This window comes from Miniopterus natalensis, chromosome 4 (assembly GCF_054644295.1).
Source record: "Miniopterus natalensis isolate mMinNat1 chromosome 4, mMinNat1.hap1, whole genome shotgun sequence".
In the NCBI taxonomy this organism is placed as follows: Eukaryota; Metazoa; Chordata; class Mammalia; order Chiroptera; family Miniopteridae; genus Miniopterus; species Miniopterus natalensis.
The window spans coordinates 71,520,012-71,535,688 of NC_142084.1; the positions used below are offsets into that span (position 1 = coordinate 71,520,012).

Here is a 15,677-nt window from a genome sequence, read left to right on the forward strand (position 1 = left end):
TTGTCTTGTAAAACACCAGGGTCCCAGAGAGGCTTCAGCCTGGTCTGGCTTCCAACAAGCTCTCATCCTGGTGGGGGAGACAGAGTCTGACACAGACACTCCCACTTTCATGATTGCTCAGACCAATAATAGTAATTAAAAAAAAATCATGAGGGAGGGATCGGAATAGAGGAAGTGTGCCAGAGCCAAAAAGAAAGAGGAAGTAGAGTGCCAGAACATTAGAAGGCATATGGCCAGTGACTGTTATACACTGACCAGGGAGGAAGTTAGGCTGAACAACTCAGATAATAAAGAGTAAAGTCTGGAGGATCCTACTTCCCAGACCTTTTCATTTGCCTTGATTTCATTTTCGCACTTCCAAACGCGGAGCTCACTCCCAAGGGAGATAGCATGGGCATGTGCAACTGTCAAATGTTTAATACAATGTGATTTTTCAAGTAGTGACTGCCATAGATAAAAGAGCTAAATGAGATTGTTTGGGGTATAGGGGATACCCATGTGAGCTAGGCAGTCAGTCCCTGCCACAGGCTGGATCTGGAATCAGACCCACCTGCTCTACCACTTATTGCCCTGATGAGTTCGTTTCTCCAAGCCTCAGTTTTCCCTTTCCTCTGAAGTGACCAGAATAACAGCGTCTACTTCATAGGTTCGTGCACGTATTCAATGGGCTAATGGGATAAGATGCCTGGCACACGGCAAGTGCAGAAGTGCTTTGCTCTGCTCCAGGCCCAGAGTGTTCTGGAATGTGTCCAAAACACGCTGCATTTTGCTAACTCTAAAACTTCGCACGTTCTCACTTCTGCATGTGCTCTTGCCCCACCACCCACACCTGGCAAACTCACGCATTCCTCAAAGCCCTAGCTAAAGATTCCTTTCCTCCCTCCCTCCCTCCCTCCCTCCCTCCCTCCCTCCCTCCCTCCCTCCCTCCCTTCCTTCCTTCCTTCCTTCCTTCCTTCCTTCCTTCCTTCCTTCCTTCCTTCCTTCCTTCCTTCCTTCCTTCCTTCCTTCCTTCCTTCTTCCTCTTTCCACTTGTTAAGACTATTACAGATGTCCCCCATTTTACAAAGTACCTTTCTTTTCTCTATTCGAGTCCTGACCTAGGGGGCTGAGAGCATCCGGACATGGTTTTGATGCGAACTCCCTGAGGGCAGAGGTTCTTATTGGCATTTGGTAGGCATGCGGGGAAAGCTTGTTGAATGGATGGGTGGATGGGTGGACTGATAGATCAGTGAACTTTTAGGGGAAAGCAAAGGCAGAGACCCAAAATTCAACACCAGCTTCCATGACTTCAAAGAGCCAGCAGGGGGCAGATAACCGGCGGGAGGGGGACTTCCGTGAGGGGTCGTCAGCGTTTCCGTTACAGCCCCTTTAAGGGGCGGGGCCAGCGGCAGGGCGGTGCGAAGATGGCGGAGGCAGTGGCGGGTGCGGCTGCAATTGCGGCCGGGCCCCGGGTGGCTGAGGCGCCGAGCTCGCTGCTGCTTGTGGTGGGCGGCGAGTGCAGCTGCCCGGGGCTGCTGAACTACGTGCTGGAGGAGCTCGAACGAGGTGGGGCCGAGGTGTGGCCGAGGTGGGGTGGCTGGGCTGGGGCGGCCAGGGCGGGGGATGGGGGAGGTGGGGCCCCGGGGGTGGGGCGGAGAACCGCTGAATCCAGGGATTTGGGGCCCGGGGGTCGGGGCGGGCGGTGGCAGAATCCCGGGGGCCGGGCGTGGGGGGCGGCGGCCGGTGGCCTGGGCGGCGAGATCCAGGGGCTAGTGTTAGATCACCTCACCGTTAGGCGGACGGCAAGGGCTTCTCTGCCCAGACCCGGGTGCAGACCGCGGGGGGGACATGGCCCGGCTTTGGTAATCGCGCGATTGGGCAACACGGGTGACGGCTCCGCTTCCCGCCCGCCGGGTCTGCCAAGGGGAGGGCGGTGTCGCTTCGAATCCCCGGGTCTTAGCAGCCTAGATGAGGCCGAGCCTGGAGCCCCAGGGCCCACTTTCCGTAGTTCCAGGAGGAGCTGCTAATTGGGGTGTGGGCGGTTGCGGCCTACCTATGGGATTTGGCACCAGGGGAGGTGAGTCATAGACGCACCTGCAAGGTTCAATTCACCTGCAGCTACTTGGCACACTGGCTGGCGTGGTGCACCACACACCGTGGTTGGAGGGCGTTCATCTCTCTAGTCGGCAGGTCCATCACCTGTCGAATGGGGCCGCAGCACACGTGGTTCCCATGCTTGGAGAATGTTCCCCTGCAGGGCACAGTGTGGGGAAGACTGGAGGCTCAGCTCTGCTTTCACAAGGCTAATGGGGGGGGGGGGGGGTATGGGCCCAAGGCGAGCGAAGAGATGGAATCAGTTTTGAATTTGCATGGTGTTAGGAGGTTGCAGAAGAATGCAAAGGCCATAGAGGACCTGAAGAAGGGGGAGGGGGGGTTCCAGACAATGGTAACAAGTGGTGCCAAGGCCCAGAGGTGGGAATGTGCCTGGTAGTGGGGAGGAGCAGTAAGACTGGTGGCGGGGGTGGAGCAAATGCTGGAGGGGAGGAGATGACTAAGATGATCGAGATGAAGGGGTAGGTTGAAGGGAGGGGGCTGACTTCCCACCTCTATTCCCCTTCCCCCACTAGGCCTCAAGTCCTGGGACATTGACCCTTGCATCTGCAGCCTGGATGAGCAGCTCAAGATCTTTGTGTCCCGGCACTCAGCCACCTTCTCCAGCATTGTGAAAGGTGAGACTGGGGACCCTGTGTACCCCAGCTGAGGCTCCCTTTTTGTGTTCATGGGGCAAGTGTTCTTTAAATGTCTAAATAATGGTAATAATACACCTGAGCTCTGTTGAATATGGAGCAGGGGTGGGTCCTGACCCAGAGATAATCTACCTTGGTCATCAACAGCCCACGTACTCATGTTTTTGTCCCCATTTGACACGAGGCAGCTGAGGTGTGGGGGACAGGGAGACCTCTGACAAGGGGGCTTTATGGAGAAGAGTCTGGGGCAGCTGTGTTAGGTGGAGGAAAGGTCCCAGGCAAAGGGACAGGACATATGGAAAGTGAGGGGCTGCTGGGCAGGCTGAAGGATGGTGTACGGGCTTCATGTGGTTCATTGCTGTGACCCCTGCCTAGGGTTGGGTATATAGCAGATACTGAGATGGAAAGCTGATAAAGGAGCAAGGTCTAGGATGGAGTTGAGATGCTTGAGCCAGCCCCATGTAGTCTGTGGCTCCCTGGAGGTTCTGTGGTAATTCCAAGTTAATAGAGCAGCTGCTGGTTGGGGCCTGGGTGTCGCCTGTAGTTTCCCCACCTCAGCCAGCCCTGCAGCCCCCCTTCCCTCAGTCAACCCCTTGAGTCACCTCCAGGCTGCTATGGGAGGGGAAGGAAGTGATTTGTCACCTCATTGTCCCAGCAGTTCTGGTGGCTTCCTGACCCCTCATGGGATGGAGGTACTGGAAATCCTGTTGGCCCTATGTGACCTCAGTGGCTACTTCCCCTCTCTGTGCCTTGGTTTCCCCACCTGAATGGGGCAATATCCAGATGATGACCCTGGAGGGCCCTTGCCTCTCTAGCCTCCTGGCTTGGTGCTCCATATTGGAAGCACATCTGGGCTCCGTGGGACCCAGATTAGGGTTGGGATCCCAGAATTAACTCCAGTCCCCTGTCGTGGCTCATGAAGCCTCTCTGTCTGAGACTCCCTCCTGCTACCCCTCATTTCAGCTCCACATGCCACTCCCCCATCCTCCTATAGTCCTGCCTCAGGGCTCATGTTGTTCCATTCGCTCTCCCTGGCCTCTGGCTCCTTGTTTATAAAATGGGGGTGATGTCATCACTCACAGAGCTGACAGCTATGAATTGGGCCTCATAAGCAGTGGTGGCCTTGTCCTCACCGCTGTTTCCAGTGGAAAGCCTGCTGAGGTAGGCTTCCTGTTCTTACTTCATCCTGACCTGTGGCACTGCTGTGTAGGCCAGCTCTGCTGGATTGGGGTTCCTGGGAAACAGATCTTGGAGGGACTTGTGACTGCCTGGGGTCATACAGGGAGGCAGGGTTTGACCCTGGACAGCCTGACCCTGCACATATGGCCCAGCTCCAAACTCACAGGGTCCAATTCCCACACAGGCCAGCGCAGCCTGCACCACCGAGGAGACACTCTGGATATCCTGGTCCTCCTGAACCCATCAGACAAGTCCCTATGTGATGAGGTAGGGAATGGGCTGCGGAGACTGACACCACCCCCCATGGTGATTGCCTGTGTCCTTGACTTTGTGCTACCTGAAATCCTCTTTTCAGCACCCAGCAGCTGGGCCCTCTCTCCCAGCGAGCCTTCCCTACCCCCCATGGCTCCAGCTACAATTTATTCCCTCCTCATGGGTGATGGTGGGAGCAGGTGGGATCAGAAAAGCTAGAGTTCAGAGGAAGGAATGGAATAGGGAGGGTCTGGAGGTGGGGAGTGGGAAGGCAAGACCTGATTGATGTTTGCATTTTGTGTTCCCTCTGGCTGGGCCCTAGTAGTTGCCTGAATTGATTTCTTAATACTTCTAGCTTGTGGATGTCTGTATCCTTCTCCCAATTATCTATGAGAAAAATGAACAAGGTAGAGCCCCAGAGCATTCCTGTAGAGACCCTTGTATAGGTTGATTCGTCTGATCAAAAATGCTACCTCAAGGGGCTCAGAAGGAGGCAGCCAGCCCCATGGCATTGGGGCTGGACCATAGGGAGAGGTGGGCTTGAGCGAGCCCCCAAAGGGTATAGAGGGCTTCTAGGAAGAGGGGCACTGGAGCCAGGCTTTGTAGGATGAGCAGGAGTTTGGGGTAGGGGTGAGGGATGTGACGGACAGCAGGAGGTCCGGAGGCTACATTCCTGACTTCTAGTCGAGCACTAGCCTGGCTGCGGGGTAGGGACAGGTGGGGGGTGGTTATACATAGATTTAGGGTTGGGGGCCACCCCAAGGGGGTGCTGGTTATATCACTGTGCAGAATAGAGCCTTTAATAGTCCTCTCCTCCCTCAGCTCCGGAACCTTCTCCTAGACCCTGCCCCTCACAAGCTTCTGGTGCTGGCTGGGCCCTGCTTGGAGGAGACAGGGGAGCTGCTGCTCCAGACTGGGGGCTTTTCACCCCACCACTTCCTCCAGGTCCTGCGGGACAAAGAGGTAAGCTGCCCCCTCCCCATCCTGCCTCCCCCAGCTCTGAATCCTGGCTCATTCCCATTAAGCTGTGTGGCCCCTTGTAACCTGCTGTCTGGAGCCCCATCCCCCTCCTCTGTGGAAGGTTGGTGGTGACACGTATTCCTCCTGTTGCGGTGTACAGTCCCATCACCCACTACAGTGTGTGGTTCAAGAGTGTGTCTGTGGATTAACAGACATCCCAGAGATCTCAAGTAGCACCCCAGATTCCCTTTTGGAGTCCTTAGTCTGGGTGGGGCATATAAACAAAAAAACTCTGAAAACTGTATGTTCACATTGTAGTGAGTAATGTAACCATGGTGAGAGAAGAGCCAGTGAGAGGGCAGGGAAGGCCTCCCTGGAGGGAACAGCAAGTGCAAAGGCCCTGAGGCAAGGAGAATGAGAGAGGGCAGGAGGGAGGGAGATGGGCAAGAGGTGAGGCAGGACTGGGGGAAGGCTGGGTTTTTGTCTTGAGGGTGACAAGTGACCCTTGCTGCCCCGGGCGGCAGGACAGGGTTGTCCTTGCCTAGTTTTCCCAAAGTGTTGGGTGTTGCCTGGCTCCAGGTGGCCCCTTAACCATTTTCTTCCTCTGCAGATCCAGGATCTCCTGGCTTCTGCACCCCCATCTGCATACCCACCCAAACTCACCATCACCTGCCCAACCTTCGGTGACTGGGCCCAGCTGGCACCTGAAGTGCCTGGCCTTCAGGGTGGGCTTCAGTTGCAGCTGAACCCACCAGTACAGCGTCCAGCCTTCGAGGGCCTGCGTGAGTTCCTGGAGTACGTGGCGGAGTCACTGGAGTTGCCATCCCCCTTTGAGCTGCTTGAGCCACCGGCATCCGTGGGCTTCCTTAGGCTTGCCCGGCCTTGCTGCTACATCTTCCCTGGTGGCCTCGGGGACACTGCCTTCTTTGCCGTCAATGGCTTCACCATGCTGGTCAATGGCGGCTCAAACCCCAAGTCAAGCTTCTGGAAGCTGGTGCGGCACTTGGACCGGGTGGACGCTGTGCTGGTGACGCATGCGGGTGCTGACAGCCTCCCCGGCCTCAACAGCCTGCTGCGGCGCAAGCTGGCGGAGCGTGAGGAGGCAGCTGCTGGTGGGGACTCTGGGGATGACAGGCTACGCAGGCTTGTTTCACCAGGCCTGGGTGTTGTGTTCCTCAACGCCCGAGGGGCTACCTCTCGTCTAGTATGTGGTGAGGATGAGGCAGAGTTGGCCCGAAGCCTTCTGGCTCGGCTGGGCATAGAACCTCTGCCCCTGAGCCGTGGGCTGATGCCAGCCGAGCCCACTGTGCTCTTCCAGAAAATGGGTGTTGGCCGTCTGGACATGTATGTGCTGCACCCGCCCTCAGCTGGTGCTGAGCGCACTCTGGCCTCCGTGTGTGCCTTGCTGGTATGGCATCCCACAGGCCCTACTGAGAAGGTGGTGCGTGTGCTGTTCCCTGGCTGCACACCACCTGCTCGCCTCCTGGATGGCCTAGTCCGCCTGCAGCACTTGGGGTTCTTGCGGGAGCCCGTGGTGACCCCCCAAGACCTGATGGGGCCTCGGCGCACTGAGAGCAAAGAAAGTGTAGGCTCCCGGGACAGCTCGAGGAGAGAGGGCCGGACTACTACGGTGCCTGCCAGGCCTGCCCAGGAGCGCTCTGGGGTGTCCCGGAAGGAGCCATCACGGGCCGAGGCCCCTCGCAGGGTTGAGAAGGAAGCTAGGCATCCCCGGGAGGTGAAGAAGGACACCAAGCCAAGCGCCCCTCGGACCCAGCCCAGGGAGTTGTACCGGGCATCGTCTACTGTGGTCAGCGGCAAGAAGGCGGGTGCCCAGGCAGCCCCGAAACCCCGAAGAGCACCCAACGATCACCGCCCAGGTGTCCCATTGGCAGGGAATGGGCCCCGCAGCCCCCCCAGCTTCAGGTGTGGAGAGGCCAGTCCCTCCACAGAGGCCTGCAGCTCTCCTGTCCCCCAGCTGGTGGCCACCCCCAGCCAAGGGAGCAGCCTGGAGCTGGGGCTGAGCCCCACAGGAGAGGACAGTGGCGGCCTAAAGACTCAGGAGCAGCTGGTAACCAATTGCACCTCCCCGCCACACACACCTTTGCCTGCTGGAGCTCACCAGGGCCCAGCTGAGGGCAGTAGGCAGCTTTCACTGAGCCCGTTGCGGTGTGGGGAGACAGGGCCGGATGCCTCCCCAACGGTGACCACACCTTCCCTGCCTGCTGAAGTGGGCTCTCCACACTCCACAGAGGTGGACGAGTCGTTGTCTGTGTCTTTTGAGCAGGTGCTGCCACCGCCCCCTGTTCCCATGAGTGAGGCAGGGCTGAGCCTCCCACTTCGAGGCCCCCGGGTGCGGCGCTCGGCCTCCCCACATGACGTGGACCTGTGCCTAGTGTCGCCCTGTGAGTTTGAGCACCGCAAGGCCTTGCCTGTGGCACCAGCCCCCACATCCCCTGGCAGCTCCAATGACAGTAGCGCCCGGTCCCAGGAGCGGGCAGGTGCTCTGGGGGCTGAGGAAACGCCGCCTACGTCTGTCAGCGAGTCTTTGCCTACGCTGTCTGACTCGGACCCCCTGCCTGCTGCCCCTGGTACTGCAGACTCAGATGAGGACATGGAGGGCTTTAGGGTCCCTCGTCCCAACCCACTGCCCAACCCTCTCAAGGTCCCCCCACCGCTACCCACCCCACCCAGCATCTGCATGGTGGACCCTGAGCTGCTGCCCCCTGAACAGGCCCGGCTGACAGAGAGCCTCAGCCGTACCCGGAAGTCCCTGTCTCGCCCCACCCCCAGCACAGCCACCCCCAAACCCACTCCAGTGATTGCTGCCAAGGCCAAGGGGCTGGCTGGTAGGGACCGGGCCAGTCGGCCACTCAGCACCCGGAGCGAGCCCAGTGACAAGGGAAGTCGGGCACCCCTGTCCAGAAAGTCCTCAGTCCCTAAGACGGCCACTCGGGGCCTATCTGGTAAGTACCTGGGAGCTGGAAACCTGCAGTGGGTTATCAGCCCAAGTTCTGTTCCTAATGCTGTGTGGCCTTAGTCTCACTTGCCACCCTCTCTGAGCCTTAGTTTCCTCTAAAATGGGAGCACACTTGGTGATTCCCAGTAGCTCAAGCAGTGCTGCCAATGGAAACATACAGTGAGCATGTCTGTCATGGATTTGCTAGTTTGTAGTCACAGTGCTACAGTGGGCGAAAAGAAACAGGTGAAGTTAATAGTATGTTCTATATGACCATTTGTGTCGAGGATCTTAAAACCAGGCCTAGGTTGATGATTGGCTAGGAGGATGCAACTCTGCTCCTGGCTGCAATGTATGAGAGGACACAGAGCACACAGAGCGGGAGCTGCAGAGGGAAAAGATGCTGCAGGGGGTGGGGGGGGGCATGTGTGCGCACGATACTCCCCGCCTCACCCCTCCATCCCTGACCCTGTTCACAAGCTTCTAGAGTCCTTTCCCAGTGGAGTCACACCATATGCTTAACCTGAGCAGCAAACTGCGTTGACATAGAGATGTGGCCTCCACCAGCGAGGCCCATTTGAGACTTAGCTATAGGGTTTTGGTTGGGTGCTCATCACATCAGCACCTCTGCCTGGCTTGTACCATAGTTCCAGACTCCTCAGAAAGGGGAAAGCCAGTGTTCAGCTTAAGCCACATTGCTATATGAATGATGTAGGCTTGGAGAACCACCCTTATCATTTATAGGACGTTGGGAGCTCTTAAATTTGTTCCCAGATGCCAGCCTGGGCCTTCCTAAGGACAGCAATCTTGAGGCTGCTGTGCTAACCTTCTTTTCCTGTTTTCCTTAATTGTGATGAGATATACAGAACATGAAATTTACCACCTTAGCCATTTTTAAGTGTCCAGTTCAGTGGCAGTATGTACATTCACATTGTGCAGCCGTCACCACCATACATTTCCAGAACTCCATCTTGCAAAACTGAAACTGTCCAGGTTAAACGTTTAACTCCCTGTTCCCCCCTCCCCCGAGTGCCTGGCACCCACCATCCTTTCCGTCTCTGAATCTGACCCCTCTAGGGACCTCATATAAGTGAAATCACAGTGTTTATACTCTTGGTGACCAGCTTATTTCACTTAACATAATGTCCTCATGGTTCATCCATGTTGTAGCATGTGTCAGAATTTCCTTCCTTTTTTTTTTTAATCCTCACCTGAGGATATTTTTTCCATTGCTTCTTTAGAGAGTATGGAAGGGAGGGATGAAAGGGAAGGGAGGGAGGGAGGGAGAGAAAACATCAATGTGAGAGACATATCTATTGGCTGCCTCCCACACATGCCCCAACCAGGCCAGGGATTGAACCTGCAACCAAGGTATGTGCTCTTGACCAGGAATCAAACCCATGACTTTTCCGTGGCTGGGCCAGTGTTCTAACCACTGAACAACAAAATTAAAAAGAATTTCCTTTTTAAAGCTGAATAATATTCCATTGTATAGATGCACTGACTACATTTTGTTTATTCATTTGTTCATAGACACTTGGGTTGCTTCCACCTTTTGGCTGCTGTAAATAATGCTGCTGTGACATGGATATATAAACATATCTTCAAGACCCTGCTTTAAATTCTTTGAGATAAATACAAAAGTGGAATTGCTGGATCATGTGATAATTCTGTTTAATTTTTTGAGGAACTACCATACTATTTTACACAGAGACTGCACCATTGTACATTTCCACTAACAGTATACAAGGGTTCCAATTTCTTTTCTTTTTTTGAGGATGTTTGTAAAGGGCCCAGCACAGTTCTGGGAAGATAGCATTCCACAAAAATGCCCTTTTATTTTTTTAGATAGACCGAAACATTGATTTGTTGTTCCACTTATTTATGCATTCATTGGTTGCTCTTGTATGTGCCCTGACCAGTGATTGAACTCCCAACTTGGCATATCAGGACAGTGCTCTAACCAACTAAGCTACTGAGCCAGGGCCATATGAGTTCCAATTTCTCCACATCCTCAACAACACTTATTTTCTGCATTTAAGAAAAAAAAATTTAAACTTAGAGTGCACACAGCTCTCAATGCCTGCTGGGCAGGCATCACTTTTTCCCTTTCTTCCCAAATAACAGTTTAGCCCTAGCTGATTAGGCTCAGTGGTTAGAGCATCAACCTGTAGACTGAAGGGTCCCGGGTTCAATTCCAAGGGCAGGCTCAGTTGCAGGCTCCATCCCAGTCAGGGTGCGTGCAGCAGGCAACCAATCAATGTGTCTCACATCCACGTTTCCTCTCTCCCCTCTCCTTTCTCCTCTCCTCTCCCCTCTCTCTGAAAAAGCAATGGAAAGATATCCTCAGGCGAGGATTAAATAATAATAAATAACACTTTATTGTAGAATAACTTAGAGGAAGTTTGGGTCAGAATGGAAGGTAACCACACAGTCTGCACAGTTACTCTCTGCTGCTAGACCGTTGTTATAGTAAATGTTTTATAATATAGCTGAACTACTAATGATGGACAAGACAAAGGGACCATATCTCCTGGTGGTCTTATGATGGATACTTGTTTACAATCAACACCAGTACCTAGTTTGATATTTATCTCATTTGCTATGCCATTCTGGCCTTTTACTGGTAGGAGTCTTTATGGTTACATTGTATAAGCTTATAAGACACAGCTCATCATTAACTATGAGGCTTTGGTGCTGGCTGAGACTAGTTTGGTCAGTTTTAGAACATGGAAATTTGAAAGGAGGCACACACAAAGATGGAGTCAGCTTTGTTTACATCTACACCTATAAAGAGAAAGTTTTGGAAGCTGCCGTAGACACCAAATAGGCAATTTTAGATTCATGATGAAAAAGATGAAATTAACACAGAATCAGAACAGTTTTTAGTCTGTACAGTTAATATTTTATCACTTCAGGTAAAGTGTAGAAGCCTTACAACCATATAGATTCTTTTACCCTCCCCCTTTTATATTATAGTTCTTATATGAGCTGTGTTGACATACATTGAAAACCTGGCCAGATACTGTTACAATTTTTGCTCTCAATAGTTACACATATTTAAAAGAACTTAAGAGGATACATTTACCATTTATGTTTCTCTTTCATTCCTTAAGTTTTCCTCTGCTATTAATTCCCTTCAGCCTCTTCAAATCTTGAACAGAATCCTTCTAGTGAAATTTTCATTTGTTACTCTACTTTTTTCAGCTGCAAAATTTCTTTTTAGTTTTTGTTTTCTATTTCCTTAATGATTTTCTATTTTGCCCATACATCGTATTCTCAATTTTCTTCATGTCTTTAGTTCTTTGAGGATCTTTCACACAGTTGTTTTGAAGTCTTTGTCTAGTAAATCTGCCATTTGGTCTTTGTCATGGACAATTTTTGTTGATTTATTGTTTTTCCTTTGAATCATCCATACTTTCTTTTTCTTTGTGTACTTTGTGTTGTTTTTTTTAAACTGGACATTTTAATCTAATAATATAGTAACTCTGGAAATCCAAATTTCCTCCTTCCCCCGGGTTTGCTGTGGCTTTTTGTGTGTTTGATTATTGTGGGCTCTGTGATGGGAATCAGTCTGAGTTGTAAATGTACAATGTTGTCAGGTCTTTCCTCAGCCTGTACCTTTCTCTGTGCTTGTGTGGTGACTTTCTAAGTTCTCCTGTACATGTAGTTGCTTGTGAATACCCTAGTCCTTAAATAATCTCGCTCCCAGAAGTGAGGGGGAAAAGGAAGAAATGTGTAGTCCTTTAAATTCCATAGAAGTTGCTTCAACTTGAGGGGGAGGGACTGCAATACAGTTGTCCTCTGGGTGAAGAGAGGGATTCCTGGTGCTTCCTACTTCCCAGTCTTCTTAGAATCCTCCAACTGTGTTAAAACTCTTTCCTGCATACTATTATGTAAAGATGATGCTTCCACATATAATCAGCAAAAGAAATTATTTTATACTTCCTCTTTTCTACTCTAAGTTTTGGGAGCCTGGCATGTATTTGACATTCCCAGCTCACGTTGGCTCACACTCACCACTTTGCAGTACTTGGTATCCACTGCATTGATTAGCGCAGGGCTGGAATTACCTAGGGAGGGCTGGTGAGAAAGCAATGACAATGACAACAGTAATAATAACTAGCTCTCGTTTACTGAGCATTTGCTTGTGAACTGGGCCCCATTCCAGGTATCTGGGATGTCATGCCCTTCAGGAGCTGATGGATGTCTGTGGTTTCTCTCCCTTTATGTCCTGTCCTTGGCTGCTGGGCACCCTGGTCTCTTGACTCTCTTCGAGCCTCAGCACCCACCTGAGCTATCACCTTTTGTCTTTGGGCAGATTCCACGGGAGGCACCTGATGGGCCCCTGTGACCTTTGGCTGGTCAGGGGTTCTCAGCACAGTGGCAGAGAGAGGGTGACCCCCCAGAGCCCATGGGAAAGGCTGGCACCTAGAGGCTGGGGTCATCTGAAGCTCTGTCTGCCAGGGCATTGGCTTCTTTGAGAGGCTACAGTCTGGGCCACTCAGGATTCTGCCTCTCCAAACTATATCAGCAAATAGTGTCTTAAAGGGCTAGAGGGTAAACTTTTCAGCTTTGCAGGCCAGACCATCTCTGTCCCAAACTCAGAGCATCTCAGTAACTGAATGGGTATTCCAGCAAAACCACCTTTACCAAAACCACCTTTCCCATATTTAGCCTATGGGTCATAGCTTGCCTGGTCCCTCCTCTGCCCCTATCCTCCTGCCTATGATCCCCCTTGTCTTCACTTTGCCCTCCAACTCTCCTCCTGTCTCCCTTGCACTTTCCATAGCCACAGTAGCTTTCTCTTCCTGAGGCTCCATGCAGGCAGGATACTCACCACCACAGTCTGCAGTTTTGAGTGACAGATGCCACTTGCCAAAAGCTACAAGTTTCATTTATTTTCAAATGCCCTGCAGCCCTTTGGGCCTATACCCTGAGTTGGGCAACATTTATGTTCATAAGACATCAAGCATCTGGTAGGCTTCCTGTGCCCAAGATCTCGATCAAGTGGTTATGGGTTTACTCACCCCAAAGTGGCAGTCTTATCCCCCTTGCACAGTCTCTGGGTTCAGGGCCATGGACGAGGCTCCAAGCATAGCTGCCCCAGTTTCATCCAGGCTTCCCTGTCCTGGGTCTCCTTGCAGCTTGATCCCTCCCACACCAGCTCTGGCTCTCCATCGCCCTTGTGGGCAGGGATTTTTGTCTGTTTTGGTCACTACCATGTCCCCAGGACATGGTGCCCAGGAGGACTTGATAAATGTCCCTCGAGTAATTGAACAGATGGATGCTGCAGTAGCAGTAGAGCCTTCCAGGCATCAGCTGCTTTTAGGGCTGAAGTGCCAAAAAACCCCTTTTCCATGAAGCCCTACACAGTTGCCCCCTCCTTCCGGCCTGAAGAATGTCTGGGGACTGGCAAGGGAGGGTCCAGGCACTGAGGAGGCATCCAGGGGTGTTCACAGAGTTCATTGAGTAACTGTCCATGCCAGGGAGGGCTTGTCCACCAACCATAAAACTGTGAAATCAGGCCTCCTCCTGAGGAGGGAGCACTTAGGTGCAAATAGAGCTGGGAGCCTCGTCCCAGGCCCTGAGTCTCAGCCCTTTCCCAGTCCTGGAAGCTCACGACTGACCTCATCCTTCTTGCCCACAGCATCAGCCAGCAGCCGGCCAGGTGGGTTGGAGGCCTCCCCTGGCTCCCCTGTCTACCTCGACCTGGCTTACCTGCCCAGCGGGGGCAGTGTCTGCCTGGTAGATGAGGAGTTCTTTCGGCGGGTGCGCGCACTCTGTTATGTCATCAGCGGCCAGGACCAGCACAAGGAAGAGGGTATGCGGGCAGTCCTGGATGCACTGCTGGCCGGCAAGCAGCAGTGGGATCGTGACCTACAGGTAAGTGACCACCCCAGGGCCTTAGACAGTCTTGGCAGAGGGTGGGGTCAGCACCTTTCAGGGTCTTCCTGTTAAACCCACACAGAGGTGAGAATGGGGCTTAGAGACTCAATTGCATCCCCAAGGCCACAAGGAAAGGAGGGCAAATGTGGGAGTCCTCCCCAGCTCTTAGGATGCTGTTTCTGTCACATCCATTTCCTCATTCCTTTGCTGCAACCTGGGTGGGGATGGTTTAATCACCTCTCCTACCTGCAGTTGTTAACCACCCCACTGTCATGAGAATGGCCAGGAGGAACAGGTGGGTGGGTGGCATCTACACAGTTGAGAAAGAGGACTGGGGTCATTCCAAAGGAAGCCTTGAAACAGAGCCTTGAAGGGTGAGGCAAGTTTGGGTAGAAGTAAGAGCTAGGTACCTGATTGCCCACTCAGTATGTGAGTGTGAGGCCCCTTACCTTGCACATAGCTTACAAAGCCAGGAAGAAGAGTCTGGATGCAGGGCACAACATGGTTAAAGGCCTGGAAGTGGGAGTGAGCCTGTTGTATCCAAGGAGTTGGTGGGAGGCCCGGGTAAACCAAGAGTGGGAGGCATGGAGAGGGGTTCACAGAGCCATGGCCTGGTCTCCTGGGTTGTAAGAGGGTCCTTTGGGTGCTGTGGGGAACAGAGGGACTTCAGAGATCAGCTGACCACTTGCTGCAGACATCCAGGTGAGAGATAATGGAGGCAAAGCACATGTGGTCAGAGAAGGGGGGCCTCAGTTGCCAAGGGGCTGGGCCACAAGAGCAGAGGGTTCTCCCCATCACTGCTTGTCCATTTTTCCTGTCCACAGGTGACCCTGATCCCCACCTTCGACTCAATGGCCATGCATGAGTGGTATGAGGAGACGCATGCCCGGCACCAGGCGCTGGGCATCACGGTGCTGGGCAGTAACAGCACAGTGTCCATGCAGGATGAGGCCTTCCCTGCTTGCAAGGTGGAGTTCTAGTCCTGCCCCACCCCTATCCCCACTCCACCCCTCAGCCCAAATCTTTCACTGTCCTGAGATCACTGCATCAGAAATAAACCAAATGCCCCACTCCACTGTAGCCTTGGTTCCTTTTGCCTACGGGAGACCTGGCGGCACCTGGGACAGTCATCGCCATCATCTGGGCCCCCAGGTCAGGCATAGAAGGGGGCATGTCTCTCCAGTAATGATTGCTGACAGTGGCGCTGGCTGTTAACTGCAGCTCTCCGGCCTACCATGGCCACTGGTGAGGGTTCCGTTACAGACAAGGGAGGCAGCTGCCAGACCCCTGCCATGTAGACCAATCAGTGGCTGAGGTGAGGTTTGAACCCCAGTCTCTGCTCCAGAGCCATAAAATAAAAGCTACCCTCTGTTCCTGGAGAAAATCAGTGCATGTACCAGTAGTCACAGCTGCAGGAAGGTCTTAAAGAAGAACCTGAAACCCAAGGTTGCAAACAGCAGTTTCTTGATGAGCCCCTGCCCTTAAAACTGCATGTACAGAAACTCCTAGATAAAATTTTAGATAAGCCGCCTCTGTAATGGGTTGAATGGTGACTCAAAACACGTCAGAATCCTGGTTCCTGATACCTGTGAATGTGGCTGGATGTGGAAGACGGATCTTTGCAGATATAATTAAGTAAAGGATCTCGACATGAGATCATCCTAGATTATGGTGGTTCTAAATCTATGACAAGTGTCCTTATAAGGGACAGAGGG

The 15,677-nt window shown here is 52.9% G+C and overlaps 1 protein-coding gene across 1 annotated transcript; it reads left to right on the plus strand.

Moving 5' to 3' along the window:
* The first annotated feature begins 1,403 nt into the window (after window positions 1–1,403).
* MAP1S (microtubule associated protein 1S) lies at window positions 1,404–15,044 on the plus strand. Its single transcript, XM_087816807.1, has 7 exons — window positions 1,404–1,545; window positions 2,607–2,708; window positions 4,090–4,172; window positions 4,980–5,120; window positions 5,728–8,080; window positions 13,724–13,959; window positions 14,787–15,044. Exons 1-7 carry the CDS (start codon window positions 1,404–1,406, stop codon window positions 14,940–14,942), a joined length of 3,213 nt encoding a protein of 1,070 aa, XP_087672933.1. The 3' UTR covers window positions 14,943–15,044.
* Window positions 15,045–15,677: the final 633 nt, after the last annotated feature.